This window comes from Aspergillus clavatus, genomic scaffold (genome assembly GCF_000002715.2).
Source record: "Aspergillus clavatus NRRL 1 1099423829804 genomic scaffold, whole genome shotgun sequence".
Taxonomy (NCBI): domain Eukaryota; kingdom Fungi; phylum Ascomycota; class Eurotiomycetes; order Eurotiales; family Aspergillaceae; genus Aspergillus; species Aspergillus clavatus.
This window is the reverse complement of record NW_001517095.1, coordinates 654,537-681,218: the sequence shown is the minus strand read 5'-3', so window position 1 is coordinate 681,218 and position 26,682 is coordinate 654,537. Positions and strand designations below refer to the sequence as shown.

The 26,682-nt window shown below is 49.9% G+C and overlaps 8 protein-coding genes and 1 non-coding gene across 9 annotated transcripts, besides 2 other annotated features; 2 read left to right on the top strand and 7 right to left on the bottom strand.

Moving 5' to 3' along the window:
* Positions 1-860: 860 nt before the first annotated feature.
* ACLA_097570 (Zn(II)2Cys6 transcription factor) lies at positions 861-3,289 on the bottom strand (the record flags this gene model as incomplete). The annotated part of the gene is made up of 3 exons (XM_001270241.1): positions 861-2,746; positions 2,820-2,990; positions 3,118-3,289. The coding sequence occupies 3 exons, from the start codon at positions 3,287-3,289 to the stop codon at positions 861-863; spliced, it is 2,229 nt and encodes a 742-aa protein (XP_001270242.1).
* Positions 3,290-5,719: 2,430 nt separating this feature from the next.
* On the top strand, positions 5,720-7,788 carry ACLA_097560 (methylisocitrate lyase ICL2; the record flags this gene model as incomplete). Its single annotated transcript, XM_001270240.1, has 5 exons — positions 5,720-6,140; positions 6,194-6,482; positions 6,544-6,956; positions 7,016-7,439; positions 7,524-7,788. 5 exons carry the CDS (start codon positions 5,720-5,722, stop codon positions 7,786-7,788), a joined length of 1,812 nt encoding a protein of 603 aa, XP_001270241.1.
* A 1,305-nt stretch (positions 7,789-9,093) lies between these two features.
* ACLA_097550 (DUF3237 domain-containing protein) lies at positions 9,094-10,570 on the bottom strand (the record flags this gene model as incomplete). The annotated part of the gene is made up of 5 exons (XM_001270239.1): positions 9,094-9,122; positions 9,181-9,475; positions 9,544-9,864; positions 9,925-10,407; positions 10,502-10,570. The coding sequence occupies 5 exons, from the start codon at positions 10,568-10,570 to the stop codon at positions 9,094-9,096; spliced, it is 1,197 nt and encodes a 398-aa protein (XP_001270240.1).
* Positions 10,571-10,754: 184 nt separating this feature from the next.
* Positions 10,755-10,787: a microsatellite.
* Positions 10,788-12,105: 1,318 nt separating this feature from the next.
* Positions 12,106-12,177, bottom strand: ACLA_097540. Its single transcript has one exon. It is a non-coding gene; the product is annotated as a tRNA-Arg (tRNA).
* A 683-nt stretch (positions 12,178-12,860) lies between these two features.
* ACLA_097530 (Rad21/Rec8 N terminal domain protein) lies at positions 12,861-15,456 on the bottom strand (the record flags this gene model as incomplete). The annotated part of the gene is made up of 7 exons (XM_001270238.1): positions 12,861-13,622; positions 13,696-14,277; positions 14,332-14,824; positions 14,905-15,039; positions 15,096-15,236; positions 15,317-15,353; positions 15,438-15,456. 7 exons carry the CDS (start codon positions 15,454-15,456, stop codon positions 12,861-12,863), a joined length of 2,169 nt encoding a protein of 722 aa, XP_001270239.1.
* Positions 15,457-16,543: 1,087 nt separating this feature from the next.
* argEF (bifunctional acetylglutamate kinase/N-acetyl-gamma-glutamyl-phosphate reductase) lies at positions 16,544-19,948 on the bottom strand (the record flags this gene model as incomplete). Its single annotated transcript, XM_001270237.1, has 5 exons — positions 16,544-16,599; positions 16,661-16,901; positions 16,970-19,431; positions 19,669-19,688; positions 19,899-19,948. 5 exons carry the CDS (start codon positions 19,946-19,948, stop codon positions 16,544-16,546), a joined length of 2,829 nt encoding a protein of 942 aa, XP_001270238.1.
* Positions 19,949-20,064: 116 nt separating this feature from the next.
* Positions 20,065-20,098: a microsatellite.
* Positions 20,099-21,119: 1,021 nt separating this feature from the next.
* Positions 21,120-21,775, bottom strand: ACLA_097510 (SNAP receptor SNC2; the record flags this gene model as incomplete). The annotated part of the gene is made up of 2 exons (XM_001270236.1): positions 21,120-21,443; positions 21,662-21,775. The coding sequence occupies 2 exons, from the start codon at positions 21,773-21,775 to the stop codon at positions 21,120-21,122; spliced, it is 438 nt and encodes a 145-aa protein (XP_001270237.1).
* Positions 21,776-23,572: 1,797 nt separating this feature from the next.
* On the top strand, positions 23,573-25,067 carry ACLA_097500 (glycoside hydrolase family 76 protein; the record flags this gene model as incomplete). Its single annotated transcript, XM_001270235.1, has 3 exons — positions 23,573-23,688; positions 23,809-24,448; positions 24,504-25,067. 3 exons carry the CDS (start codon positions 23,573-23,575, stop codon positions 25,065-25,067), a joined length of 1,320 nt encoding a protein of 439 aa, XP_001270236.1.
* Positions 25,068-25,514: 447 nt separating this feature from the next.
* ACLA_097490 (uncharacterized protein) lies at positions 25,515-26,020 on the bottom strand (the record flags this gene model as incomplete). Its single annotated transcript, XM_001270234.1, has 3 exons — positions 25,515-25,642; positions 25,726-25,910; positions 25,983-26,020. 3 exons carry the CDS (start codon positions 26,018-26,020, stop codon positions 25,515-25,517), a joined length of 351 nt encoding a protein of 116 aa, XP_001270235.1.
* Between the last annotated feature and the right edge of the window lie 662 nt (positions 26,021-26,682).

The following is a 26,682-nucleotide window of genomic DNA, read 5'->3' as shown; positions in this document are numbered from 1 at the left end:
GGACAAAGGCCCCCCCCGGTCCCCCACTATCTCTCCCCCTTCCTTATCGCTTGTCACCAATCTCGACACCACAGCATTCAGTCAACAGACGGATTTTTCAGCAAACCACCCAGAACATCATCAAGCACCAATGCAGGTCTCCATCGCGCTTGTGCCCCTGCAAAAACCCCTCAGTTTCCAAGGCGAGACCTGCTGAAAGCCCTGTGCTGGTATAGCCCATGCGCCACACCCAACGCAGCTACTCAAAGACGACTCGCCCTCGCCTCCTAAGCATCAAATCGAACGTATACTCTGTATACTCAAAATTCGCCATTTCAACTGATCAAACCCTACGCGGTATTACTATCAGAGCCATGTCCGTATTGCTATCCGCGCACTATGCTTCAAACCCTTCCTTGCGACAAATCCAAACACCATGCTAATCAGGCAAAGCGATAGCTTGTAACAGAAGCCATTGAAGACATAATCCCAGGTGCATATCGCTCCAAACACTAACATCCAGCTACTCAAATAAATCCATCAGAAAGACAGTCGTCCAAAATGACCACCGTTACTATCACGAGTGACCTCGAATCATATTTGGCTTCTCTCCAATCATACCTTGCTCATGCCAATGTTGATGCGCCTCAGACGGAAGACGAAGGGCGGATCAAATCAAGAGCAATCCAGCCAGCGCGCCAGGAGTTAAGAGACCACAAAATGCGGATCCGAGCCAGCAGCAGTGGGGCAGACAAGAAGAAGCACAAATCGTGTTAGATTGGACGGTTTCTATCCCAGAAATACTGCAAACTTAAATCAGTATGCGTTCACGTAAACGCAAGAAGCATAAAAAGTATGGAAGAAAGAAGGAATTTCAGCTGTCAGGCACAAAACTTACCCTCCCAACCCCATTTTTGCATGACATTGACCCAATGTAATCTCCCTCTGACCGTCTGCTCGAACTCGATGTTCTCCAAGGGTGACACCCCGGAACCTCTGCGAGGGCCCCCAGACAATAGCCTGGAGGATACTGCTCGATTTGACAAGGCTTGGTAATTCATCGGTTCATCTGCCTCAACTGCAAATGATCCTCTTCTGCAAGAGCTAATGCCGGCTGACCCTCGTGCTAAACGGGTTTTTGTAAGATTCTCAAAAGAGTCGCGACGAGTCCAAACCTCCTTGACTACTTCGATGCATCGGTCAATCGATCCCAGCATGAGACGAGACTGGATGGCGGCCCATCGATTCAACACCCATTCACGGTCCTCTCCCGGTTCAGCTTCGCAGCCCGCAGCTAAAAGCGGAAACATCTGGATAATAGTTGTTCGAGAGCTGGGTGGGACCGTGGCCAGCAACATCAGAGTCCGTTTAGCCAGCGCGGAGGCTGGCTCGGACGGCATCTCTGGGACTGCCTGGTGTAGATACAACAACGTCGCCCAGCGGTAAGCATGTGCCATTTGGATACTATGCTGTACCTCGGACGTCGGGTACTCAGGGGGCTCGAACCAATCCGGTGGTTCCCATTGCTCTACCAAACGTTTAAGATCAATGGCCTGGGAAACTAGGGAGATTGAATTTGACTCCGTCTTCCGAACGCGCTGAATCAACCTAGCAACTCGGTCAATGAGCGGGAAAAGAGTTGTGGCGCAGCCCATCAAAGGATCAATTTCATGCACTGCATCTTTGGGCTGTTGGAAGATAGAGACATCCATTAATGGGTCTCCTTCATCCTCTCGCGAGGTCAGGCGTGCTATGACGTCCATATAGAGCCATGTGTGGTACAGGAATCGAGTTCTGTCTATATCTTCTGGACGTTGGGCTGCAACGGCCACCACTTGCGCGACTAGAGCTTTAGCTCCGCGTAAATGCTGGATACAAGTGCGAGTATGTTGGTCCCAGGTATCTGCAAAAGCCAGCGCAAGGCTTGTAGCTAATGCAGCGTCTGTTCGCATACTCTGTATATCTTGCACCATGCAGGTGATACTCTGTCGCATATGGTCCACTCCATGAACTCTGAGTGCGGTGTTTGTCTTGCTAGAATGAAACGCTGCCAGGGCGAAGATGGCGTGGTACAAGGCTGGCGTTTCCTTGGCCAGCGGCCATATCAAAGTTCTCCACGGATTCTCTTGAGATCCATCCTTGACCGACAGGATTCCACAGGTGAACTGGTCAAAATGGAGCACCAACATTTCTGGGCTTGCAGAACTTAGACTTGGACCCCTGGAGAGTCTAGACATCCCGGCCATGGCTCCAGAGGATATGGAACCCCGATCCTCGTCAGTTTCTTCTGATTGGCGGACTATGTCCTCTATATCCTCGTGATCTTGTTCGAGAAGGGCGGCAAAACTTATTTCATCAGATCCCAGATTTAGATCATGTGAGGTAGATTTGGGCAATATCCGCTTTGAAGGCGATTGTATCTCTGCAGGAGAAGGTACAAGATCAGAGAGCCATGAGAACGGTTCTATTGGCGAAATATCGGTAAGCTCAGGTGTAGAGTATTTTCCGTCGAGGCTTGCATCTGATGGATCTCTGTTCCAGGGCGGCAGGTCATCTTGGAAATCTGAAAGCCTGCTTGGATTGCTCATAAACAGTTCATCTAGCTGCAGCAGGTGAGCTGACGCAGAGTCATTCAAATCAGCAGAAGATGCCGCTGGTGCAGATATTTGAGCCCTCGTTGACGGCAATGGCTGACCCTTGTCTGCTTGCGTAGTAGAAGTATCGCAGCTTTGCCTTCGAGAGGCTATTCCTGACGAATGATATTCAGCTGAAGAACATCAGTACTAACTCTTCAAAAGGGGAATAAAAAAAATATGATAGGCCGATATCTTTGCACTTACTTTTCCTAGGTTTAGTATTCGAACACCTGCCAATCACGTTGGTCTCTTCGAATGGGCGCCATTTGAAATTCTTCTGGTACCCTCCACACTCCACATTGCGCTTTTTGCATTGGAGACAAGTGGGCTTTGACTCGTCACATTTCAACCGCTTCGTCTTGCAGGTGATGCAGCCTAGCGTATCATCCAGTAAGTCAAGGAAATGTCAGCGCTCTGCGCAGGTCCTAGTTTGAGTGCACTCCACGCTCGTATGGGCATGAATGAGCGAGCTTTCTGAACAAACGACTGAGAAACACAGTACCATTACGACTCTTGGACTGCTTGGGCCTGTTGGCAGTTAATTTTGTGGTAGGTCTCTCTGGTGGCGTGGTTTTCCTGGTAGAAGAAGTTGGTTGACGGGGACTGATAGAGGAAGACACGGGAGAAGGATGGTCTATGATTGCCGAAGGGGGCGGGATCTTAATGCTTTCCATGCCCAAGGATGTGTTGTCAACATGGATCCGGACACGTTATAGATAATCATGGACAAGCACGGTGATGAGATGTCGGAGGTCTCCTTGGTAAAGGAGAGATGATAAAGGCAAAGTCGGAAATGAGGAGACGGTCACAGCATATCAAGTATGGTTTCGAGTATCCACGGAAGCTATAGATAAGAGGAGTCAGCCGTATCTCTCGTCGACGGAAACAAACGACAGCAGCTGTCAACTGGAGGATCGATAGATAAAGCGGAGTCTAGAAGGAGGTCCAAACCCAACGGTGAGGAGAAACACATCCAGATGATAAGAACGGCACTAAACGTGCATATTGCGGGGACAGATGGAGCAAGTTGGACGACGCAGATTCGCTGGTCAGGTTTGGACTACTATTCGTATCGAGGCGAGTCCAGGTGGCCAAGTTGGAGACGAGTCCATCAACTGATTAATATTGGACCAGCCCAGCAAACCCATCTCCTGGACAAAAGTCTTGGATGAAAAGGACCCAATAAACAAGTGGAAGCTAGTATCATGGAGAACGCCACTCGGAGGGAGAATGAAGATCAAGGTATGACAAGGAGGATAGACAGTTGGAGATGATCGTCTTCCTACTCGAGTGGTGCATGAGGTAAGAATCCCTTTCTTCCTATTCGACCATCCGGTCCACCAGTTGTCGACAAAGCGTACTTTTGACTCGCGACTGTCCTTTCCCCGTGATGATACTCCTTCCTCTAGTCCTCAGTTATATACTATTATTCTTCTAAATTGTAATATCGAAATCATTGTTGTGAGTAAGAAAGATCAAGTTGATGCTTAGTAGTCTTCAATCGAGGAAGTTGCTGCGGGCTGTTACCTTTATTAAGACCCCATGGCAAACAACACATTGGGCTCTCCATTCACTCCCAGTTGTAAGAGCCAGTGAATAGAACATGGAACAGCTTTCAGTCAACTGAATAAATCCCTCGAATAGCTCACTCCATGGATACCTCTGTCCATGGACCCCTCTGGCTACAAAGATGACCAAATACGCAAACCTGAGGGATAAAAGGGCTTTCCCCAGAGTCCTTGACTTACCAGATGCCGAAGTCTTTGACCCAGAACACTATAAGCTTGTCAGTGAGCAGGTGGTCGAGCCGCGCAAACATTGGTGCCTCATTGCGGAGATCGCAAAAGTGGAAGATGGCTTGCCGCTCCAGTTGATGGCCGTTGATCTAACTCAAAAGCCTCCTTTCTGGGTTGTATTTGAGACGCAAGATCTCGGAGCCTCTTTCGCGAAAGCACATCCGAAGCTCGGTGACACTGTTGCTATTATGTACCCTCGCAAGCGCATTCGAAGAGGACTCATCGAGGTCATCCAGAGTGACTATTACTCGATCAAAGTAAGAGAACCCAATGCTCATCCTCATCGCATAACCATCTGCTGAGAAAGCATAGCTCTTCCGAATGCCCCTGCAAACCTGGTGCGGCCTCAATGATCTGGTCCCGGGATGGCCCAAAGGATTTGCCAAGCACACACACTGTCACAATTGCGACCAAGCAACCGACTTGAGGTTGCTTTGTCAAAGATGTGACATCGTATCTTACTGCTGCGAGGTGGGTTCTGTGAACTCCCTATCAAGGGGATCTGTTCAAAATCACTCTGATCAAATACACTAGACGTGCAAATTGAACGACCAAGTCAAGGGACATGGCATATACTGCAAGGTTATCCGAGACAAGAGCTTTCAAGACATGTGGACTCTGAACTGGCAGCAGTTCAGGAACTTCCTGACTTTCCCTTGCAATGCCAGCACTTTTGACGTCTCAGAGAAGCCCAAAGGCAAACCGGGGAAATACCAAGTAAGGAGTTGGGTCGCAGACTTCAGTGTGGAAAAATCCAGAATCAATCCTGTCTGGTGCAGACGCATACACAGAATGGACGCTTCCTGTCAAACTTCAGATCTTTAGATGGGCGTCTGGGATAATTTCTTCTTACCTTGTAGTAATCAAAATCAGGGATTACCAATATTCAAATCCGATGAGTTACTCCGAAGCTCGGAATTGCTTGTATGACAGTATGACATATCCGTGTCCTTTCCATTCCACGTTTTCACACCCTCTGATATTAGACTGCGGAAGAGAAAGCCAAACAGGCGACATCGGCCCGCAAAGTATCCGCCCCCGGGGTTGCAACGGGGGGCGGTCACTGCAGTGGGCTGTCCCCAAACGCGCCCCCCAGACAGGCCGAGGTTGGGCGATCGGCCCAGTGGCGGGGATTTGCGTATCCGCCCCCCCAAACAGGCTTAAGGTAAGCTCGCCCCAACTCCCAAGTCCAATGCCCAAGGATCCATCCCGAGCTCTCCTTCCCGTTCAAAACAACCAAGGCCAACTCTTCCTTCATCCTCCTTCACTTTCTCATGTGAAACTTCAGTTCGATAGGGAAGAAAAACAATGTTTCGAACTGCTTCTCGTCGAATTCCTCGACGTCTTCCTACCCCTTCATCGACTGCTGGCAGTCCTTCTCGTCTCGCCCTGCGCTCATTCGCATGCGGTTATCCGCGGATGTCATCATCTCCGCTTCCGACCGTCGAGCCCCCCCTCTCAACGGCCCTGCCATCAGACTCGTTTCAACTGCTGTCGTCCGCTGAAAAGGCCGGAGCTGCAGAGGATGCTCTGTATGAGCAACAGATCAGAGATGTAGAGGCTTGGTGGAAGTCTCCTCGGTATGAGGGGATCAAGAGACCCTACTCGGCCGCGGACGTGGTCACCAAGCGTGGCACATTACAGCAAACGTATCCGAGCTCCCTGATGGCTCGCAAGCTCTTCAATCTGCTAAGCGAAAGAGCAGCAGAGGGAAAGCCGGTTCATACAAGTATGTGCGGATGTTGAACCTGGACCCAGAACAAGACACTGATAGCGTCGTAGTGGGTGCCATTGACCCTGTACAGATGACACAGCAGGCTCCCAACCAGGAGGTTTTGTACATCTCTGGCTGGGCGTGCTCGTCGCTCCTGACCACGACAAATGAGGTTTCCCCGGACTTTGGAGATTATCCTTACAATACAGTTCCGAACCAGGTTCAGCGATTGTTCAAGGCCCAGCAAATGCACGATCGCAAACAATGGGATACCAGACGAAAGATGACACCAGAGCAACGGAAATCCACCCCATATGTTGATTACATGAGACCAATCGTTGCAGATGGTGATACTGGGTACGTCGCCTTATCGGACTACATGGAAGCTCTGATGGACTAACTTACTTTTCCTTTACAGCCATGGCGGTCTGTCTGCAGTCCTCAAGCTAGCCAAGCTCTTCGCCGAGAACGGTGCCGCGGCCGTTCACTTTGAGGATCAGCTCCACGGAGGCAAGAAATGCGGCCACCTAGCAGGCAAGGTTCTCGTACCCATGGGAGAGCATATCAACAGACTCGTTGCTGCTCGTTTCCAATGGGACATGATGGGTGCCGAGAACCTGGTCATTGCGCGCACAGACTCGGAGAGCGGAAACTTGATCAGCAGTGCCATTGATGTCCGCGATCACGAGTTCATCCTGGGAGTGGCCGAGGAGGTCGAGCCTCTCGCAGAAACCCTGCAAGCAATGGAGCGAGAGGGTGCCGCGCCTGCGGAAATCGATGCGTTTGAGCTGGAATGGGTCAAGAAGCACAAGCTGGTCACTTTAGATGAAGGTATCTATCGATCTCCCATTGATGGTCTTTTTGGATACGCCCGCTAAACCATGAACCAGCTGTGGATGCCCACCTCGCCGCTGAAGGCGCGCCTCAGTCCGCTCGGGACGCATACAAGAAGAAGGTTCAAGAGAACCCCGACCTTTCCATCTCGCGCCGCAGGGTCCTGGCGAATGACTACACAAAGAAACCCGTTGTCTGGTCATGCGACAGTCCCAGAACCAGAGAAGGCTTCTATCACTACCGTGCCGGCTTCCCAGCTGCCACAAAGCGCGCGAAGGAATTCGCACCCTACGCGGATCTCCTGTGGGTTGAAACGGGAGATCCCAACGTCGAGAAGGCCGGAAAGCTGGCAGACGAAGTGCGCGCCGTCTTTCCAGGCAAGAAGCTTGTCTACAACCTGAGCCCATCGTTCAACTGGATGGGCCAGGGCTTCGATGAGGCTTCGCTCAAATCATTTGTCTGGGATCTCGCGAAGCACGGGTGAGTTTTATTTTTTTCATTCCCAACCCCGCAACATATCAATTCACGACCAGATAGCGAACAAAGCTAACCTAACACCCATAGCTTCGTGCTACAACTCATCTCGCTCGCCGGTCTACACAGCAACGCCACCATCACGACGGAGCTGTCCCGCGCCTTCAAGGACGAGGGCATGCTCGCCTACGTGCGCCTGATCCAGTCCCGTGAAAAGGAACTCGGCGTAGACGTCCTTACCCACCAGAAATGGAGCGGGGCGCCGTACATGGACGGCATCCTCGGAGCCATCCAGAGCGGCAGCAGCAGCAGCAAGAGCATGGGAGAGGGAAACACTGAGAAGGGTAAGTTCTAAACTCCCTCTTCCGCGTATGCATCAGGGACTTGTTACTTATCAGACCCAATAGGCTTCTAGGCGTAGACGAGGGTAGATCCCCATGAATAACCGTGTTTGTTAGCCAGTAGTTTTTACCTGTGTATTCCTATTAAAACCGTATCAAAAAAAAAAATTCCGAACTCTTACACTATTGAGCTACCACATCTCGATACTCAGCAACAGCATACAAATCAATAAAGGTGCCTCCCGTTGTATCCAAACCTCGACATTGGATTACCTCCCTTGCCAGACAATTATACACAAATACAGTCCAGCATTTGCGCCATGTCAATGATCTAATCATGGAGGTACCTCGCTAGGTAAGGTATCTGAGAATGGTAAACTAACCATGAAATCAACCCATTCATGTCAATACTGACTAATATAAATACAAGACAAGGGTTGATTTAAGCTCAAATTTAGTCACAAAGTAATAGGGTATATCATTCGCGTTTGAAATGTCCAGTACTTCTCAAGCTTGAATTACTGCTACTGTAAAGTAGATGGATACGGGGGGTATCCTAATTTACTTACTTCCTTACTTCCATACCTTAGGTGTAGGTTTACCAGACAAAAAATGTGATCAATTTGGTATCCTTGTACTTGTCAACCTCTGACTAGTAATTTACTAACTATATTTTACTGGATGATGCAGCCATCCTTGCGTACTAGGTGAGTAGCGCATGTATTTTGGCTGGGATATATTTCTGGAGTCAGTAATTATCGCTTTCTTGATATCCCTGCAACACACGCATTCGCAGGTCTGGGCTATAGTCCAAGACACATTTTTTGAAATGACATTGATATCAAAACGAAAATCTGAATTCGAACTCTCACACAAGTCCTGCATCACAAATTCCAGTCTCGAGAGGTAAAGATACAAGATGGCCTCATTCGGTTTAGGTCAAGGCGAAAAGAAAAGGGAAACAACACAAGAAAATTTGGCATGTAGCGAACCGACAATCTGCAACAGATTAAGGAGAAAAAAGGGATACCGTACATGTGAAAGAGATCCAGCAAACGCAAGAACATACGCCAGGCATCAATGACCGCATCAAGCGGTCTGTGGCTGAACGTGTGGCAATGCGAATACCCAGGTTGTAAGAAGGTCCTCCAGGGAACCAATCCGAACCAAGGCGAACACATGAACCCACTTCCTGGACATGGTGGAAAGACTGGAAGATTAAGAAGGAAAGAGGAAGGAAAACAGGATGTTCCCATCACGAAGAAAGAAAAAAGTTACTCGCTCAATAACGGACAGAACACATTTATTTGGAGGAACAACTAGTTGACGCGGAAAGCATCGAAAATGACTGGAAACGAAGCATTAGCGTTGTTTGAGAATCGCGAGGGAGGAGCGTCCGGACGAACCTTCATGACCTCTACGACAGCCACTGGCAATCCACATGATGGTGTTTAGGAATGCATAGCGCTCGTCGCCGGTTTCCATCGAGAGATTGACGCGGTACTTGTAGGTATTAGGATTGATTGAGTCCGCAATATTTGGGTCGTTAACCTTTTCCAAAACATCTTTCGCACCAGTCAACCATCCCTGGGTCTTCACAATTATAAACGCCGGCGGATCATCTGCGGTTTGAAGCATATAGCTTGATCGCATATTGGTGATCGATTCTTTCGTCACGATTTGAGAATCTTGTCCTCCGGGCTGCGTCACTCATTAGCAAGACTTCACAACGCAACCGAATTGTGAGAAGTTCAAGGAGAGGTATTTACCAAGACAATGCCTTTGCCCCATCTGCCGGCCCATTGACCCGCCAGGAATGTAACCCAGTCTCTCTGGCCCCAGATGCTTTGCCCCACAGACACTTTCGGGTTCATCTTGATGCTCATACGGAAGTCAAGCTCGAGGGTTGGCGCTGGGATCTGCAGAGAACGAGCGATATCGCCTTCAGGGAAGGTGTGGAGTAGGTTATTGGCGGGGATCGAGTCTTTCATCACGCTCAGATAGGTCGGGCATTCAAGCAGGTGTTGTCGCTGTCTACTGGTGTTCTTAGCACGGACCTGCTGGCAATAAATGCATTGCACCGATAAGCACTGTTCTTCCCGTTAGCTCACAGATTGGCTTGCGAATGCAGTGACAAATTCGTCTCCCACCTTGTCTTCTTCCTTCGCACGAAACTCGACAAATGCAGCATGGACGTCATCCAGGGGAGGGGCGGGGAGACTCGAGGTGGAAGTTTTCGGCTTTGATTTGGGGGTTGCGCGGGCTGATTGCTGAGCACCGGAAGCAGAGGCAGGTCCGGTAGGTGGGCCAGGCGTCGGCAATGCAGCGCGTCCTTGCATGTTCTGCAGCGGAGTCTGCATCGAGGTCGCATGAGGGTTGACACCATTCGACATCATGGGTCCATTAGGGGTAGGAAGTGCGCCTGTACCAGGCCCGGGGCCAGCACCAGGTGCGGTGGCAGAAGCACCATTGGGAGTCGCTGGGTATCCATTCGCAGCGCCGATGCCGTTGGATGCGGATTGTGCTGTCTGGTTCTGACCGCGAAGGCCGGGACACTCGAGCAAATGTTGCTTCTGTCGCGAGGTATTCTTTGCGCGAATCTGCTGACAATAGATACACTGGACGGAGAGACACTGCAAAGAAAGCAAGCAAACAGGTGTTGTTATGTTAGATGACGATGGATCAGAGCAGCGGGTTGAAATATTACGGGAAATACAAGTCACGCACCTTATCGTCTTCCTTGGCGCGGAACTCGACGAACGCCGCGTGAACTTCCTGATCGACAGTACGACCCATGTTCACGGTGTAAGGGAGGAAAAAATCGATGGTGAGTTAATTACGACAGCAGCTAAGATGATTCACGATGATAAAAAGGGCCTCAGCAGATGGTCAAGGGATGAAGTCGAGGGCGCTGAGGGAAAGCAAGACTCGGGGTGAGCGAGAGAGAAAAGGAAAGAGTTTCGGTTTGACCAGGCGGAACACGAGACGAGACGAGACGAGGACAGGACAAGACAGTGGCGGTTAACTTACGCGAGCATCGTCAGGACGGAAACCTTACCATAAGCGTAATTTTGATCCTGCCCCAACAATAACAGCTGTCCGGACTATGGATCGACGTTGTCTCTGATGGTCTGATCGGTGACAAAATATTTCACATTTGCTAGGATCTACCGAGAATATTATTCTATGGTGCATTTCATCTTTCGCGTCACCACTGACTTGTTCCTTGAATTAGATACATTCAAGTATAGCTACTCCGTCTTGTTGCTGATCGTGTTGGAAGCGCATCCCATATCGGATGCATGGCCATAGGCATTTTTCTTCACTTCCCTTTCGAGGCTGAAAGTCTAATTCCGTCACGCGGCCCAATGATCAAGTCCAATTTTCTGAATTCTTTCGATTAACGAGATTGCAGGCTGTCTAGAATCACCTTGAAATGAGGAATAGGCAAGTAGATCAAAGAGTTTGATGTCATTATCTCTCCAAAGCAACAGAAGACCGATCTCACGCCTGCCTGCTGTTCTGTACAAACCGCGAAATCATATTTCATACGAGGATACCAACCTATGTACGACCTTACTGCCTGACTCTGTATCGGCGCTTTAGCCCATTTCCTGTACCATAGATGTCACGCAATTCAGTGACGACGACGCGTCTGTTATATGGGCTTTGGATATTCCCATCTCAGATATCTCGATCCCGCCAAACAGGAATATATATAATCATATACACATCTATTCATTCATACTCGGGGGGAACAATGCAGAAAACCAAAATTAGCAATTCTCCTCTCCTGAGCAATGTCATACTCATCGGGACTGGGGGCCTGTCTGTGTCAGTAGCACAGCCACTATTCCAACCGCGGGGGCTGAAATAATTTTGGCCCAGGTTCAGTCGGTGCGACACTGCATCATGTCTTCGGATGTAGGTGGTTACTTGGATATCGAAATAGAAAGAAATTGAGCTGAAAGTCCACCGGGGATCAAGTTGAGACTGGTTTGTCGGTACTTGCTATCTCAAATGTATCCAATACACGACAAGGTGTACGGGCCAAACCATGACCGTCGTTTTTACCTGAAAAACAATCATGACACTTGATTCTTTACGCTGTTTGAGTAATATACCTAGCTGGAAGACGAGGAGTATCGGTACTACTATATCTAGTGGGCGTCTAACCAGCTCTTGTCAAAGGTAATCTGCGATGAAAGTTGAAATTAATCTCTGAAGAGACGGAGGTAAAAAAAAAAAAAAAATCGAGCCCAGAGCTGATCATAAAATGCTTGAGGTCATAGAAGACGGGGGAGGACCTGAAGATACGAAGCAAAAAGTTTCGACCGACGCAGGGATCGAACCTGCAATCTTTGCTTTAGGAGAGCAACGCCTTACCATTAGGCCAGCCGGCCAGTTAGTTGCGCTAATAACTTTATTTAGTGTACCATATCTAAAAAAAAATTTACCAGCATAATCTCCCCTTTCCTCCCTTAATTAATTGCATATCATAGCTTTCAATATAAAATTGGGATTTAAATATCAATCCCTTGATATTCATATATGCTGCGGTGTCCATAGGTCTATCAGATTCTGTCAACAATGGGACATAAAGGGAACATATATGAGGTCCCCACGGTATCTCGAGCTGCGACCTCTCTTTCTCGAACTATATCACCACGGGTTGAAAAGAAAGGGAAACTATCCGACACCATTTTTTTCTTCCTTTTTTTTTTATGTACATCGAGGTTCAAAGGGACATTTTCGCATAGAAAGCTCGCCCATGAACAAACAAGCCTTGAAATATTAAAAGAGAGAAAAGAAACATATAAAGTAGAAGGAAGAGAACAAGAATGAATAAATCTGAAAAGTAAAGAAGAGCCAGAGAAGTGAAGCAATGGGAAGAGGAATGACAGAAAGCAATAACATAACGAAGAGCCATAAATCAGATAAGGTGAAAATAAAAAAAGCATTGCATCACAAATCAGAAGATATTTCAGCCCGTAGTATCACTTAGAAATGGAAAGAAAAATAAAAAGCAAATTCAAGTCCTACTCTTACACTTCCTATCTGCGCTCGAACCCCGTCGTAAAAGGCCCTACATGTTAGAAAAGCGCAGATAGATCTCGCCGAACTCGTACTTGACGCCATAAACCTCACTGCTCTGGTCTTCATAAGGTGCTTGATAGACCGTTAGAAAGCCCTTTGTAGCCAGAGTCAAGATGTGCATCAGGCCCTGGGTAGCGACAGTGCGAGAAGTACTCCCAGGAGGCAGAAGAGTCGAGAACGCTACTTCTTTATTGTCAGCAAGATAAAGTGTTGCAGCACCACTGGCACGATTGATGCCTGGAACTGCATCTATCTGCTCCTGGGTCTTGATTTGCATATGCAGAAACTCGAGGAAGTTCAAGCTCTCTTGGTCTATGTTCGATTTCAGCAGCCGATTGTGGAATGCAAGCCGTTTTCCATCAGTGTCCTCTGTCGGTTCTGTGGGGTGTTCGGTATCCAGGTCAATTTGGATATAGTCATCCATGTTAAAGTCCTCGAGAGCGTCTACATCTTCTTCGGTTCCTGGAATTGCAAGTCCCTCTAGGTCATCGTGGAGGCTGCGTCCGGCGAGAGGGCTCGCGCTCGTCAAGCGGTTCCGGGTCCTGCTTGCTGCTGCAAGTCTGGTCATGGAAGTTGTGGAGTCGTGGATGCCCCGAGAAGAGAAGGCACTGATGCTACCGAGCCCACGGAAGATGCTTGTTGCAGAAAGCCCGAGTCGGGAACTCTGGACAGATGCGGTGATGTTCCATGGCATCTGGGAGGAGTTATCATCGCGCAGAACAGATGAAGCACGACGGGCCATTTCAATATCCTGCGAGGGTTTTGTCAGCTGTTTACCCTATAGATCCATCCACACAAACAGGAAAGACAGGCTTATGGCGTACATCGTGGAAGTTCTCATTGCCGGTAAATAGTCCGCCACGGCCAACTTGTTCCTCAGACTCCTCTCTTCGTCGAACTCGGCGAGCCTCCGAGTCAGCCCCGCTATCGTCTTCGAATGTATCTGGTCCCTTCCTTTTGTTTGACTTCTTCGCACCCACGAGTGCATCATACAAAGTCTCACCGGAGAAGAAGTGCAACGGGTGCTGAACGTGGGATGTACCCAGACCAACACCGACAGAACCAATCCCTTGACCTATAACCCAGAAGCCTGCGTTCTTCTTTGCTTGGGTGAGCAGCTTGTTCCTCATCTTCTGATTTCTGGCGGCCGCCATATTCTGCACGTACTCATTGTTGAAATAAGCCAGCTCGGTGTTACGCAGAGCGGTCTGTTGGTCTGTTGCAATGTTCCTAAAGACTCTCCGAGTCTGACGCATTGTCGCCTCACGGTTGTCCGACTGAATTTCCATCTCTTCGGCAATCTGTATGGCGGATGGACTTTGGGGGGCTGCAGGACCTGCACTCGGAGCGGATGTATTTTCCATTGTTGCCGCGATGACCTCCATATCCTCATCGACTAGCATGGGCTGTAAAGATGTTAGATGGAATGAAGAAACTTATACTTGACAAGTGAGCCTTACCCGAGGATCCAATATGAGTCCATTTATATCACCATCTCTTCTCTGACCAGTGACCGGGGTCTCGGGGATGTACCTGGCAGGTCTGCGATCCCTAATCTCAGTAGCAGCATCAGCGCTCCCAAACTCGATGAGATTTCCATCTTCATCAAACTCAAAGTCAGGGTGAAGAAGTATGCCTTCCTCATCATTGAGTGCCACAGCCATTCGATCAAGGTAAGTATTTCTTAGAACCGAATTCCCCATATCGGTCTCCGATGCAAACCCACCCAGACCTCCTATGTCAAGGTCCCGTGACGAGAATTCAAGCTGCAAGCTAGATTCCTGCGAGTCAACGGTCTGAGTGAGGTCCGGAGTTCGTGGCCATGAGAAGCCTGACTGCTGGCTCATCTTCTCCTCGATCTGTAGACGTAGCTTCGAGAGATCCAAACCCAGGCCCGGGAGATTGTTCTCGGGGAGAAACGAGGGGTCATACGGCAAGATGAGCTGCTCAGATCTAGTACGAAGTATGAAGCATTAGTATCGACTAACCCGTCTAGAGTCTACCCCCCCCTATATACCGGAAGCATGACATGCCTAGCTTTACCTGCAGTCGGATCCAGGCCGGTTCCCGCAATAGACCGCAACATGGATCTCATCTTGTCATGCATTGTCTGGACGTCTGTAAGAGCATAGCCGCACTGCTGATTATAGACTCTGGTAACGCCGTATCTGGACATCCTTTGTCAGTGACCAAAAATCCTACTCTACGAGGGTGTCGCACTCACAGCAGATTGCCCTGCAGCCTCAACGCCATCGGTGCCACAGGATCCATAATAACCTCACAAGCCTTCGGCACGTCCACGTCCAGTATCGCCTTCTTGTTCAGCTTTCTGGTGATTGATCTCGCTCCCAAAGTCGCAACGAGCCTGAAAAAGGTGTGTTGGTTAGACGCTTAATGGATAGAATGAGATCGAAGGGCCTCTCCTGGATTGAACCACTTGCGTACCATACTGTGGCGACCCCATGCTCCGGGGATGTAAGAACTAGAAAGGAAAACAGGAGTTAGAAACATTTTGAACGAGGTAAGATAACAGGGGAACCTCGTTATGATGGAGAACACCAGATACTTTCGTGACTGTAGAACATTATGAGGCTCTACAACTGCGGTGTTGGCTATGTGAGACGCTCGCTCGACACTACGCGTGCCGTATCGGGATGCCAGAGGCGCCCTCTTACGTGTTGAGGGCGTCTCTTCAAGCTCGGGATCTGCTATGCAGCGTGCTGTCAGCAAGAAGAAGAAAATTTACCGATATCCTGCTCGAGATCGGTATTCTTGTAATGGACGCCAGCCTGGTCGAAAGCTTGATGGAATCTCACTGTAGCGACGAGACTGATGGTATGGGTCGAGGTCTTCGTAGAAGAGCGAAGACTTACCAGATCACCAGCATGCACAGAGTTCAGGAGTCGCTCAAGTTCTAGGTCAGCTATCCGATTTAAAACTTTGTATTAAAGGCAGTAATGGATGCTATCGAGGTTCAAGATATTGCTAGCTGAAAGAAATGCAGAGCCTAGTGATAGGGAACTAGAAAACTACAAAGCGATGTACTTGAGATTGTAGAAGAGAGAGCAGAAGCAGGATGCGTCTGTTCCTGCTCACGTCACTTGATCGATGCCCGAGTTCTGCAGTCCTCTATGATATACCTAGGATGCACATTGGAGCAGGAAGCCAGGAACACAAGAGTCGAAATATAAGGACTGACAGTGGTTGAAAACTCAACATCTTTCACAACTCTAATCTGCTTCTTGTACTCGCCAGCGCCAACACATTGCCAGACAGACACTCTTGCTCCCACGAGACTCTACGACTGGAACGACACGGAGAAGAACGAAAGAAACCCGAACTCAAGGCTGAAATCTATCAGATGAACACCAAGGAAAATCGAGGAAAAGGAACCAAGGACTAGGTTGACTATGGATACCGAAGTATGAGATCAAAGAGGAAGCCTTAGGGGAAAAATCTCGAACCCATAGCAACCGAGGGAGATGCACGCGGGGTATGAGACATGCAAAGGAAAAGAAAACAGAGTGCAGGAGGAAACCCAAAGTAATAATTCGACGCCAAAAGTGAGGGTTCTTACATTGTCAAACATGTTGATGGTTGACATCTTCACATATCTTTCCCCTCGACTATACCAAATCTTATATAGGGGGTTTTCTACCGATCATGGGAAGTCTAATCTAGAGGAATGCCTTCGTATTCGCCATAGCCGAGCGCAAGGTTCATGTTCTCTGTAATGCAAGTGTAAGCAAACCGGTCACTGTTGAGGTGGTGCCAAGGGGGAAGACTTACGCAGGCACTGAGTAGCGGCACCCTTGAGCAGGTTGTCAATGGTAGCGCAGACAACCACGCGCTTGCCGCTAGAGTGGACGGCGAAGCCACCGACTTCGATGCCATGGCGGCCGGCGATGTCCTTGACGAGAGGTGCCTCGCCGACAATCTTCACAAGCTTCTCACCGGCATAACGCTCCTGGTAGAGGTTACGGATGTCACGGGAGGTCATCTCCTTGTTCAGGGGGATGCTGATGGTATGCTACACAACAAGAGTTAGTAATTAATAAGTCTTGAGGTTGACCGCTGTTCCGCTAGAGATGTACATACGTGAATACCCTGGAACCAGACAGCAACGTGGGGAATGAAGGCAATGCTGGTTCCCAGCTGTGCGCTGATTTCTCTCTCGTGGATGTGATCAGTCAAGCTATAAGGAATGATGTTGTTTGTGAGGTTCTGGACGTCGTTCTTAGGGCTGGGCTTGGTACCCGCACCCGAGTATCCGGAAACACCGAACACGGTGGGCTGTCCACCGAGGTAGGGAACCAGAGGGGCAATACCAATCTGGGCAGCGGTGGCATAGCAACCGGGGTTGGAGATGCGAGTGGCCTGCGCAATCTTGCCGCGGTTGACCAGCTCAGGAAGACCATAGGTCCACTTGTCATCGAAGCGGTAATCAGCGCTCAGATCAACGATAACGTTGCCGGTCTCGGAGCCCTGGTCGACAGCGTCGACGAAGGGCTTGCAGACACCGTTGGGCAAAGCCATGACCCAGCAGTCAACATCACCGTTGGCAGACATACGCTTGACATCTTCCGGGCTCAAGTTCTCGTAGATGATCTCGCGCTTGTCATATCCTTGCAACTTCTTGCCAGCCAGCTCGCGAGAAGAAACATGGCGCAGGTCCATGTTAGGGTGGGCATTAAGCAGGTTGATGAGGGCCTGGCCGGTATAACCGCGGGCTCCAATGAGAGCAACCTTGGAGGGCCGGGTGTTGGAGTTGTTCTTCTCGCCCAGGGGAGGATTAGGGTTGGTGGTGGAGTAGTTTCTCACGGCGTTGGCCGCGACGGTGGGACGTCCGAAGCGAGCAGCGCGCAGGGCGTTGCTGGTAGAGGAGAACGCACGCTTCTGCTCGACAGAGGCACCACTAGCACCGAAGCCAGTCTTGCCAATGTTGGTGGCGGCTTGAGCAGCACGCTGCAGTCTGGATTCGAGGTTGATGTCGCCGAACATCTGGCGGCCGTGCTGGTTAAACTCCTGGACCAGCTGCTTGACCTCCTCGCCACTTTCGATGCCGTACCAGAAGAGGACCTCGCCGTCGCGGCTCAGGCTTCCATCGGCCTTGTCGAAGAACCAAGTCAGGTTCTCGTCATCCTCCTTGACGGTCCAAACCAGCTGAGGGAAATCTTTCTTGATGGCGGCGAAAACGTTGTCCGCAACGTTGGTCAACCATCCAGCCTTGGTGATGGTAAAGGTAGCCAGATGGGAGAAGGAAGAAGTGGCATCCTGTCCGGGTGGCAACACGACCGCAAGGGCTTCCATGGGCTCATCGTAATAGACCTTGAAGTCACGCTCCTTCAACCCCTCAACATAGCGGTCGACAGTGGCGCGGGCATCCAAGCCCTCACGGTCACGGACAAGCACATCCTTCAGCTTCTCGAGATCCTCAAACTCGGAGAGCGAAGTCTTGGTGTGCACCTTGTTGCCTCGCCGGATGAGTGTACCGGCTCCGGAGTCGGTGAACAGCTCCTTCTGCAGATCGGCGGGGTGGATGATAGCAACGCTCGAGGTGCGGGGAAGGTCACTGAGCAGTTCCTTCATCTCCTTGATCTTCAGGCGAGTACCGTGACGCACCCACCACTGCGACATCAGGTGTTCGTACTCCTCATCGAGGTTGATCACGGAGATCTTCTCACCGGTATCGCCGTTGAACAATCCACCCTTCTCAGCAAGGTAGACAATCTTCAATGGCTGCAGAGCGCGTGCCAATTCACCGGCAGCGACATCGGCGTTGACATTCAGGACCTGTCCATCGGGGGTTTCGGCCATGGAAGTCAGAATGGGGAGGCAGCCCGCCTCGATGGCAGACTCAATGGGCTTCTTGTTGACGCCGTTGATCTTGCCGACCAGATTGTACTTCTCCTTGTCAAGGTAGTCGGCGAAGAAAACGCCAGCGTTGATGGGACGAGCCCGAACGCCCATGCGCTCCAGCTCCTCAATCAGCTTCAGATTCTCCTCCAGGAACAATTTTCTAGCCAGCGCCAGAGTCTTGCCATCCGTCACCCGGATACCATCCTCGAACTGGGGCTCGACACCCGCAGCCTCCAGCATGCGGTTGAGCTGAGGTCCGGCTCCGTGAACGACGATCGGGTAGAGTCCGACATGGTTGAGGAAAGCCAGGGCCGAAGACAGAGTCTGGAGGTGCTCGGTGATGATAGCACCGCCAACCTTGATCACGGCAAACTGCTGCGAAGAGACGGATGTGAAGTGGGAAAGGTACTGCTGCACCTCACGCTTCGAGCCAATGTTGCTCAACAGCTGGACAACGGTCGACCGGGTCGAGGAGAGCTGGGGATCCGATGCGCGGGAGTAGGGACGGCTCTGCAGCAAGGGGACAGCGGAGGCTTTGAGAGCATGGCGAGGAGAGCAGAGTCTCGCAGAAGAAGCGGCGTGGGATGCGGAGAGCGCTCGGAGGGGCTTGCTGGAAGCTCTCCGCACAGCGGTGCGAAGGGAGAACATCTTGTCAAAGCAGCATGCGGCAGCTTTCAATGTCTTCGGAGCGGACTGGGAATCTGTACGGGTACTCGACTAAGGATCAGTCATAAGAAGTAGACAGAAGAGAGAGAAACACAGTCGAGTACGCGCGAGAGGAGGGGAATGTGCGGGTTCGCAAGGGAATTTAGCACACTCAGAAACCAAAGAGGTTTGATCTCCAAGATACTTAAAGAGGTGGTATCGGCCACACCTCGGAGTGGGTATATTTCTTCCCCCAGAGGTGGGATATATGGAGGGGGTAAGTAAGTACTCACAGGCTCTCACGGCCGCTAACCTGCGCGGTTTTCTAGCCTCTGGTTCAGTGACACGAGGACTCGAGAGAGCAAATAAATCACTCACCACCCAAGAGCGGAGATTGAGTAGGAGTGAAGTGACTGATCAAGAGGCTCTAGGAACGAGAAGGAAAGGAAAGGAAAAGGAAAAGGCAAGAGAAAAATAGATAGATTGCGTAGAACGAACTTTGGGAAGATGGCGAAGAACAGACCAAAAAGCCTGCTCGGCAACCAAGGTGAGCCTGAGCTTGGCTGCGACCATCGGAGCCGGGTATCGTGATTCGTGATTCGTGACTCAGACAATTCTACTCCGTAGTGACTACAGAGTAGTGTGTTTGCCTGAGAGCCTTAGGCTGAATCTGGGCAGAAGGGAGGGAAAAAAATTAAAAATTAAAAATAAAAAATAAAAAATTCGGGCCTGAGGATCCTTATTTTCCCTTTTCATGAACAGTCCCAACTCTCAAGACTGCAAAACTGTCCATTTCTAGTTCTCTCGCCTGAGATCCAGCCCACATCCACCACTATCGGGAATTTGGCTGCTATGATTGATCACTCATGATCGTTTAGTCCCATCCAATTTCATCATGCAGCAAATCCCTCAAAGATTCAGTTATCTGATTATTCCTGCGGTGTTCTTCACTACGTTATGGGGTTGACACATTTTGCCCTGGCACTGGACGAATGATGGTCGCCTCCTGGCTTCCTCAAGCTAGTAAATGGGTCTTGCCGAGATGCGTCTCTCATATCTGATTCGGCAACGTTGGAAAAGGTGACTTTTTCTTTCTTTTTTTTCCCCTCTCCCTCTAACTAATGGCGTTTTCTGCTCTTTCGTTATCTGATCTTGCAGCGGATCTACTTGGCCTTTTTAGGGAGAAGACTAGGAGTCTAGGACATATGACGCTCCACTTCTCGTCCCAGGCGGCTGGGGTACCTACTAGTAGTACTACATATCTACTGTCTGCTGAAGTCATTAGTCGTTTTCTTGGGCAGCAGGCTATGACCATGGGGATCTGAGACTACCGAGTCTGCCTCATTTATCGCTTTCGTGGTGTCCAGAGCCGAGAACTTCATACGCATTGGTATATAAAATTCATTTCACTGTAAGGTAAAGAAGAGAGTGCAAAATAGAACAAAAAAAAAACAATAACGTATTGGAACACGGGGATGTGCCGGAGTATCATTTACATCTTCACCATCGACGAACCATGCGGCATAGCCTCCCCATCTCGAGTATCAGACGATCCCAGAGCGTCAAGGGCATATCGAGACAAGCGGCTTGATTCATAAGAACAGAAGTTGTTGACGCCCAGAAAAGAAAAAGCACAAAGGTATTAGTGGCTGGAACGAAACTGCACGACCTCAACGCAAATAGACCAGCTGGAAAATATCATCCATTCCCAAAATCAGACATGACTTTCGCTGCGTTCGTAAGTTTAGTGTTTGCTAGTGACAACTATTGGGAGAAATTGGTTAGCATAATTCGTCGCCTTGTTTGTGCGGCGAGAGGTTGGGATGGGAATCATACCGGCAGGGACGATAATCACTACAAGTAAAAGAATGACACAGATGACTAGGCATACGCGCATCTTCATGTCCTTCCACCACATTTGTTTCCTCACACGGTTAGCGCCTCGGCGGAAACCCTGGGCCGATACAGCCAGGTTGTCTGTCTTGTCTTGCAGGGAGTCCAGACGTTCGCCACGCTCGGAAACCTTGAAGATGTTCGATCGCATCGTATCGACCGTCTCTTGGATTTTCTGTGGCAGAGGGAAATCATGGTCAGCAAAGATTCTAGGATAAAGACAACTCGTGTAGGAAACAAGAATCTACGGCCCAGCCACCCAAAAGTGATGTACTCTCCACAAAAGTTCTAAAAAAAGTCCTATGTCCGACGAAGTCTGTCGCGATATTGCATCGCTGGACGGCATATCGAAAGTGACAACAATGAAATGAAAGAGAGAAGGTCTGGACTTACTTTGTCGATTTCCCGTGTTCTGGGATCGCCATTCTGCGCAGCGCCCGCGCCGGCGTTACTGGGGGCTCCATTGGAGGGAGCGGGGATATAAGGGTCATAAGGAGGCTCAGACATGATGATTATCGACAATGGAATTCGTTACAATCGTAGTTTGAATGGTGAAGCCTGGTGGAACACGGGCTACCTGGCTGAAAAAGTGCAGAGGCCTGCTGGCGTCTTTTCTTCGCGAATGAAACAGGAACGAGTCGTCAAGATGGGAGAGATGAAGTCTAGCGACAGATGTGCGATGTGACCTTTGATAAAGATGCCTGGCTGGCGCAGCGTGGGAGGGCGAGAGCTGGAGTGATGGTGGAGTGAAGCTGACAAGGTGTTCGCCGCCCGCCTTCTGGAGACGGTTGTGTCGGGCCTGGCACGTGACAATCTAGCGACTTGGATGCTGCGGGAAATGCCCAGGCAGCTATTTTTGTCACGCAACCAAGCGTCCCAGGAGAACGTGGTTTGCTGCAGTTTCTTTGAGAGTCGTGCATACTGCTACGCTACGTATGAGATGGTAGAGGAGAATGAGTCTCGTCGAGGTTTACTGATTCTTTGGATTTTAGTAGGCAGAGTCTTTTGAACCCGATTTCTATGCATAATACCTAACCTCGAGAGGGTCAAGTATCGTATGTATTCAAACAATGAATAAGCCACGGTCTACTCAAAAAACAACGGGAAGATTTTTATGTAACAACAGGGCTTGTAATGCAATGTTGCGCAGTACCTCTATCAGTTTCTTTGCTTTACAGTGAATGTCGAAAAGTGGCTTATCGCTTGGGCAACGGCTTCTCAGCCAGATACAACAATTAGTTCAAGGGGTAAGCCGTCTGAATTTATCCCATACGCTGTATCCACGTCCGAATCAGAAGATCGCTCGATCTGTTGGGAAGTCTCACACAGTGTCAGATTCAGACCCTACTGTACGTCTCTCAATAATCACGTCTCTATCATCACGCCAACAATTGCCGACTTTCAAAGGGACGGCGGAGCTAGCGCCAAGAGCACAATGAACCTCTCCGCAACTCGCCAAGGCCATCTATTTACTTGACTGCCTTCACTGCCACCTTCATGATCCATCACACACTCCGCTTTGCACGAGTCACTCTTCTTTTATCTTGACAGCTATGAGGGACAATCAACGAGGTGCTAACATGACCAGCATGCAACACCGCTGCCAGCATCCGGTATTGATGGACAAATGACAAGACCAACAGCTAATGAGATCCGTCCACTGCCGGATATGCAGCCTTTCCGCCAGCAAATAATGCAGCCAAGTTGATGGAGACATCTTGGCTGTTATTTCTGGGATTGGGCTTGCACTTTGCAGTCTTGCCAAAGCCATAGGATAGAGCATGTTCGATTCATTTGATGCCGGCCAACTTGGCGGTCCCATTCCAAGCGCTCAACTTCTTCTTGAAAGTAAGGAGCAAGCATCCTTCCAGGCTTTTACAAAGATGTGAATAAAGTTGGGGCCTTTTCCCCCTATCACCATATCAAATTCATATGGGGTCTCCTTTCTCCTGCTCTTGGTCAACTTAATAAGTCTGGAGCCAGCCTGGACGATTTGATCATTCTCTGCCGCCGTACTACAGCTCCATACTTCCTGTCGCTCGCTCTATTTATACTTTAATCCCACTGATATATAGCATTGCATCCGTTTCTTTCTCTAAACCTGGTATACCCAGGACTTCAGGACTTACATTCAGCTACATCGTTCGTTATCTCCCCGGAATAAATGCTAGACAGTTGGAGGTTCATTCTTTTCTTTTCTACATATGCATATACCTACAGACCCTACATTGTAATCTCCTTGTTTGAACCTACTTTCCCACTCACTACTGGCAAGCTTCAAACTTCATCGTCATCTTGATTATAATGCATCTTCTAAAACATAACCCGCGGTGCTCTCGGACCGCACTCGCAGTGTTCGCCTTACTGGCGGGTCAGATGGCGCAGGCGGCCATTGATCTCGATCTCACTAGCCAAGGCAGGTTTCTTCGGATCTTTTGACTTCTCTTCTATAACACACATTGATAAAGCGGCCCAGATTCTATTAAAAAAGCAGCAAAAACAGCCGCAACGGGAATGGTGCAATACTATACAGGTCATAGACCTGGCGATGTGCCCGGTAACCTTCCAGATCCGTACTATTGGTGGGAAGCAGGCGCAATGTTTGGATCACTGGTGGAATACTGGTATTACACTGGCGATTCTCAATGGAACGAAATAATCACACAAGCCATTCTGCACCAAACTGGACCTTCGTTCAACTTCATGCCACCGAATCAATCCAGGACTTTGGGAAATGACGACCAGGCTTTCTGGGGACTAGCGGCGATGACAGCCGCGGAAGTGAGGTTTCCCAATCCTCCAGAGGACCAGCCTCAGTGGCTTGCGCTTGCACAGGCTGTCTTCAACACGCAAGCTCCCCGCTGGGACAATAGAACATGCGGTGGCGGCCTCAAATGGCAGATCTTCACGTTCAACAACGGCTACAACTACAAGAATACAATTTCCAACGGCTGCTTCTTCAACTTGGCCTCACGACTGGCGGTCTATACAGGCAACGCAACGTACGCAGAGTGGGCGGAGAAGACGTGGGATTGGGTCGTCAGAATAGGGTTGACAAATGAGGCGTATCACTTCTTTGACGGGACAGACGATAATTACAACTGCACGTCCCTCAACCACATCCAGTGGACATACAACGCCGGCATCTTCTTGCTCGGAGCAGCCAACATGTACCATTTTGTATGTTTTCTATCGTGAATTTTTCTGCATCATCACTGACTAGTAATGTGCATAGAGTAATAGATCCGACGTGTGGAAAACCCGTCTGGAAGGGATTATCAAGGGCTTAGACGTCTTCTTCCCTGTGGGGAACATCATGAGCGAAGTCGCGTGTGAAAGCACGGGCAAGTGCAACGTGGACCAGCGATCCTTCAAAGCCTATCTCTCGCGCTGGATGGCCGCCACCGTACAAATCGCCCCCTTCACATATGATCTGCTCATGCCGAAGATGCGCGCATCGGCGGAAGCCGCTGCGCTCCAGTGCAGCGGGCCAGACAATGCGTGCGGCTTGCGGTGGAACAAAAACGAAAGCTACGACGGGAGCACGGGCGTGGGCGAACAGATGTCTGCTCTGGATATCTTCCAGGCACACTTGGTGGATTATGTCGAGAAGCGGGTGACGGCTTCGTCGGGTGGTATCAGCCAGGGTGATCCCAATGCGGGCACTGGGGTGTCGGACGAAGATTCGGTTGGAATACATGAGAAGCTGATCTCGACTGCCGATCGAGCTGGGGCGGGTATCCTTACGGGGCTTGTGGTTGCTGCTGCTATCAGCGCGGTTTATTTCATGGTTATCTAGTTTGTCATGCTTGTGGATCTCTTGGATCACGTTGGACAGCTGTACGGAATCATAGAGGGGTGTATATAAATCCAGAACCCTCTGTTTCCTCTGATTAAGAAACGAGCTTCCCAATTTGCATACATTCGTAGGGCGTCCGTCGACGTACTCTGATCGAAATAAATGACATAATATGACTTGAGTCCATCGAATTGTTCTCACACCCAAACGCAGGCCCCAACTCCACCTAACTCCAGAGATTGTAGATGTCAGTGTCATAATATACATAAAGTCTTTCTGTGATCCCCCAGACTGTTGACGGGGTATAAAAATACAAGTATAGGAGCGAAGAACCACATGTGACCCATCCACAATTTCTCTCACACTTTTCAACGGAGTAAGTCAACCGCAGCCGTTGTCCACTTTCCCAAACCCCAATGCGTGACCGTCAGCCACGAAAAAACCCCCTCATTTCTCCCCCAGAAGCTCCTTCCGCATCTCCTCGCGCTGTATCCTCGCCTCATCCTTCGACCGGCTCTGTTGCGCATCGAGCTCCGCGCGCTTCTGCTCCTGCTGTTCCTGCGCCGCAAACCAAACTATATCCAAGCCTCCGAGTTAGCCCAACCCCCCTTTCGAAAGAAGATATAGTCGAGTCCCGAAAGATGCAAACAAAACGTACTCGACTTGTCCGACTTAGACCACTGCTTTAAGCGTGTGACGTATTCGTCGAACTCCCGCGCGCGGCGGTCGCCTTCCTCCAGACTCCGTTTCTGGAGATCTGGGTTGTACCGCTTGAAGAGCTCCTCGTCGGTTGGTCGGATGGATTGCACGAATGCCGGGCCGCCGACGCAGATCACCGTGCCGCTGTGTGGGAGATGGGAGGGTCAGTGTGCGTGGGCAAGGATCATAGTGTGGGGGCAGGGGTTTGGTTCTTACGCCACGAGCATCTTCAGCCAGGTGCCCACGCGAGACATGGTGGGATGATACTATCAGGAATAGGTTTCGTAATTGCTCGGATGATTGGTGGGGTGGTGGATGGACGGATGGGCGGTTTCGAAGGGGAGGTGCAAGGCCAATAGCTGAGTTAGGCTTGCTTGTGGAAGAAAAGAGACCCGCTGTTGACTCTGGTGGTTCAATTTGATGGAGCGGTTATGGCTTCCGAGGTGTAGATAGATAGCCTCGAAAAGCATCGGTATCTTTGGTGGAGGCGGAACATCATCTTCATCGGCGATTCGCGCGATGACCGATGTGTGGCTCAGCAGGCAATGATTGGTGGCTGTGCTGAGTGAGTAAGTGTGGCTTGCGCTCTCTAAGGCTACTACTATCCGCTTCAGGTTCTCCACTTGCTCTGCTTTTATCTGATGTCCCTTGGAATTTGTTACTTGTTAGGGGCAGAATGGATTTGTCCATGCCCTGTGTGATTCGATGGAGATTCCTTCTACCTTCAAAAAGACTGTCTCAGTCTCTCGGAGGATGGGGCGCTGAGTACTGATGTCATGAAAAAGCACCCATGACTCGAGACTCGAGATTTACTCTCTACTCTATAAGTTGAAAGTTAGAATCATCTCATTCAGCAGGGTTCTTTCTTTATCCATCCATCGGCTATGACTTATGTATGCTCGGATCTATGTAAGGA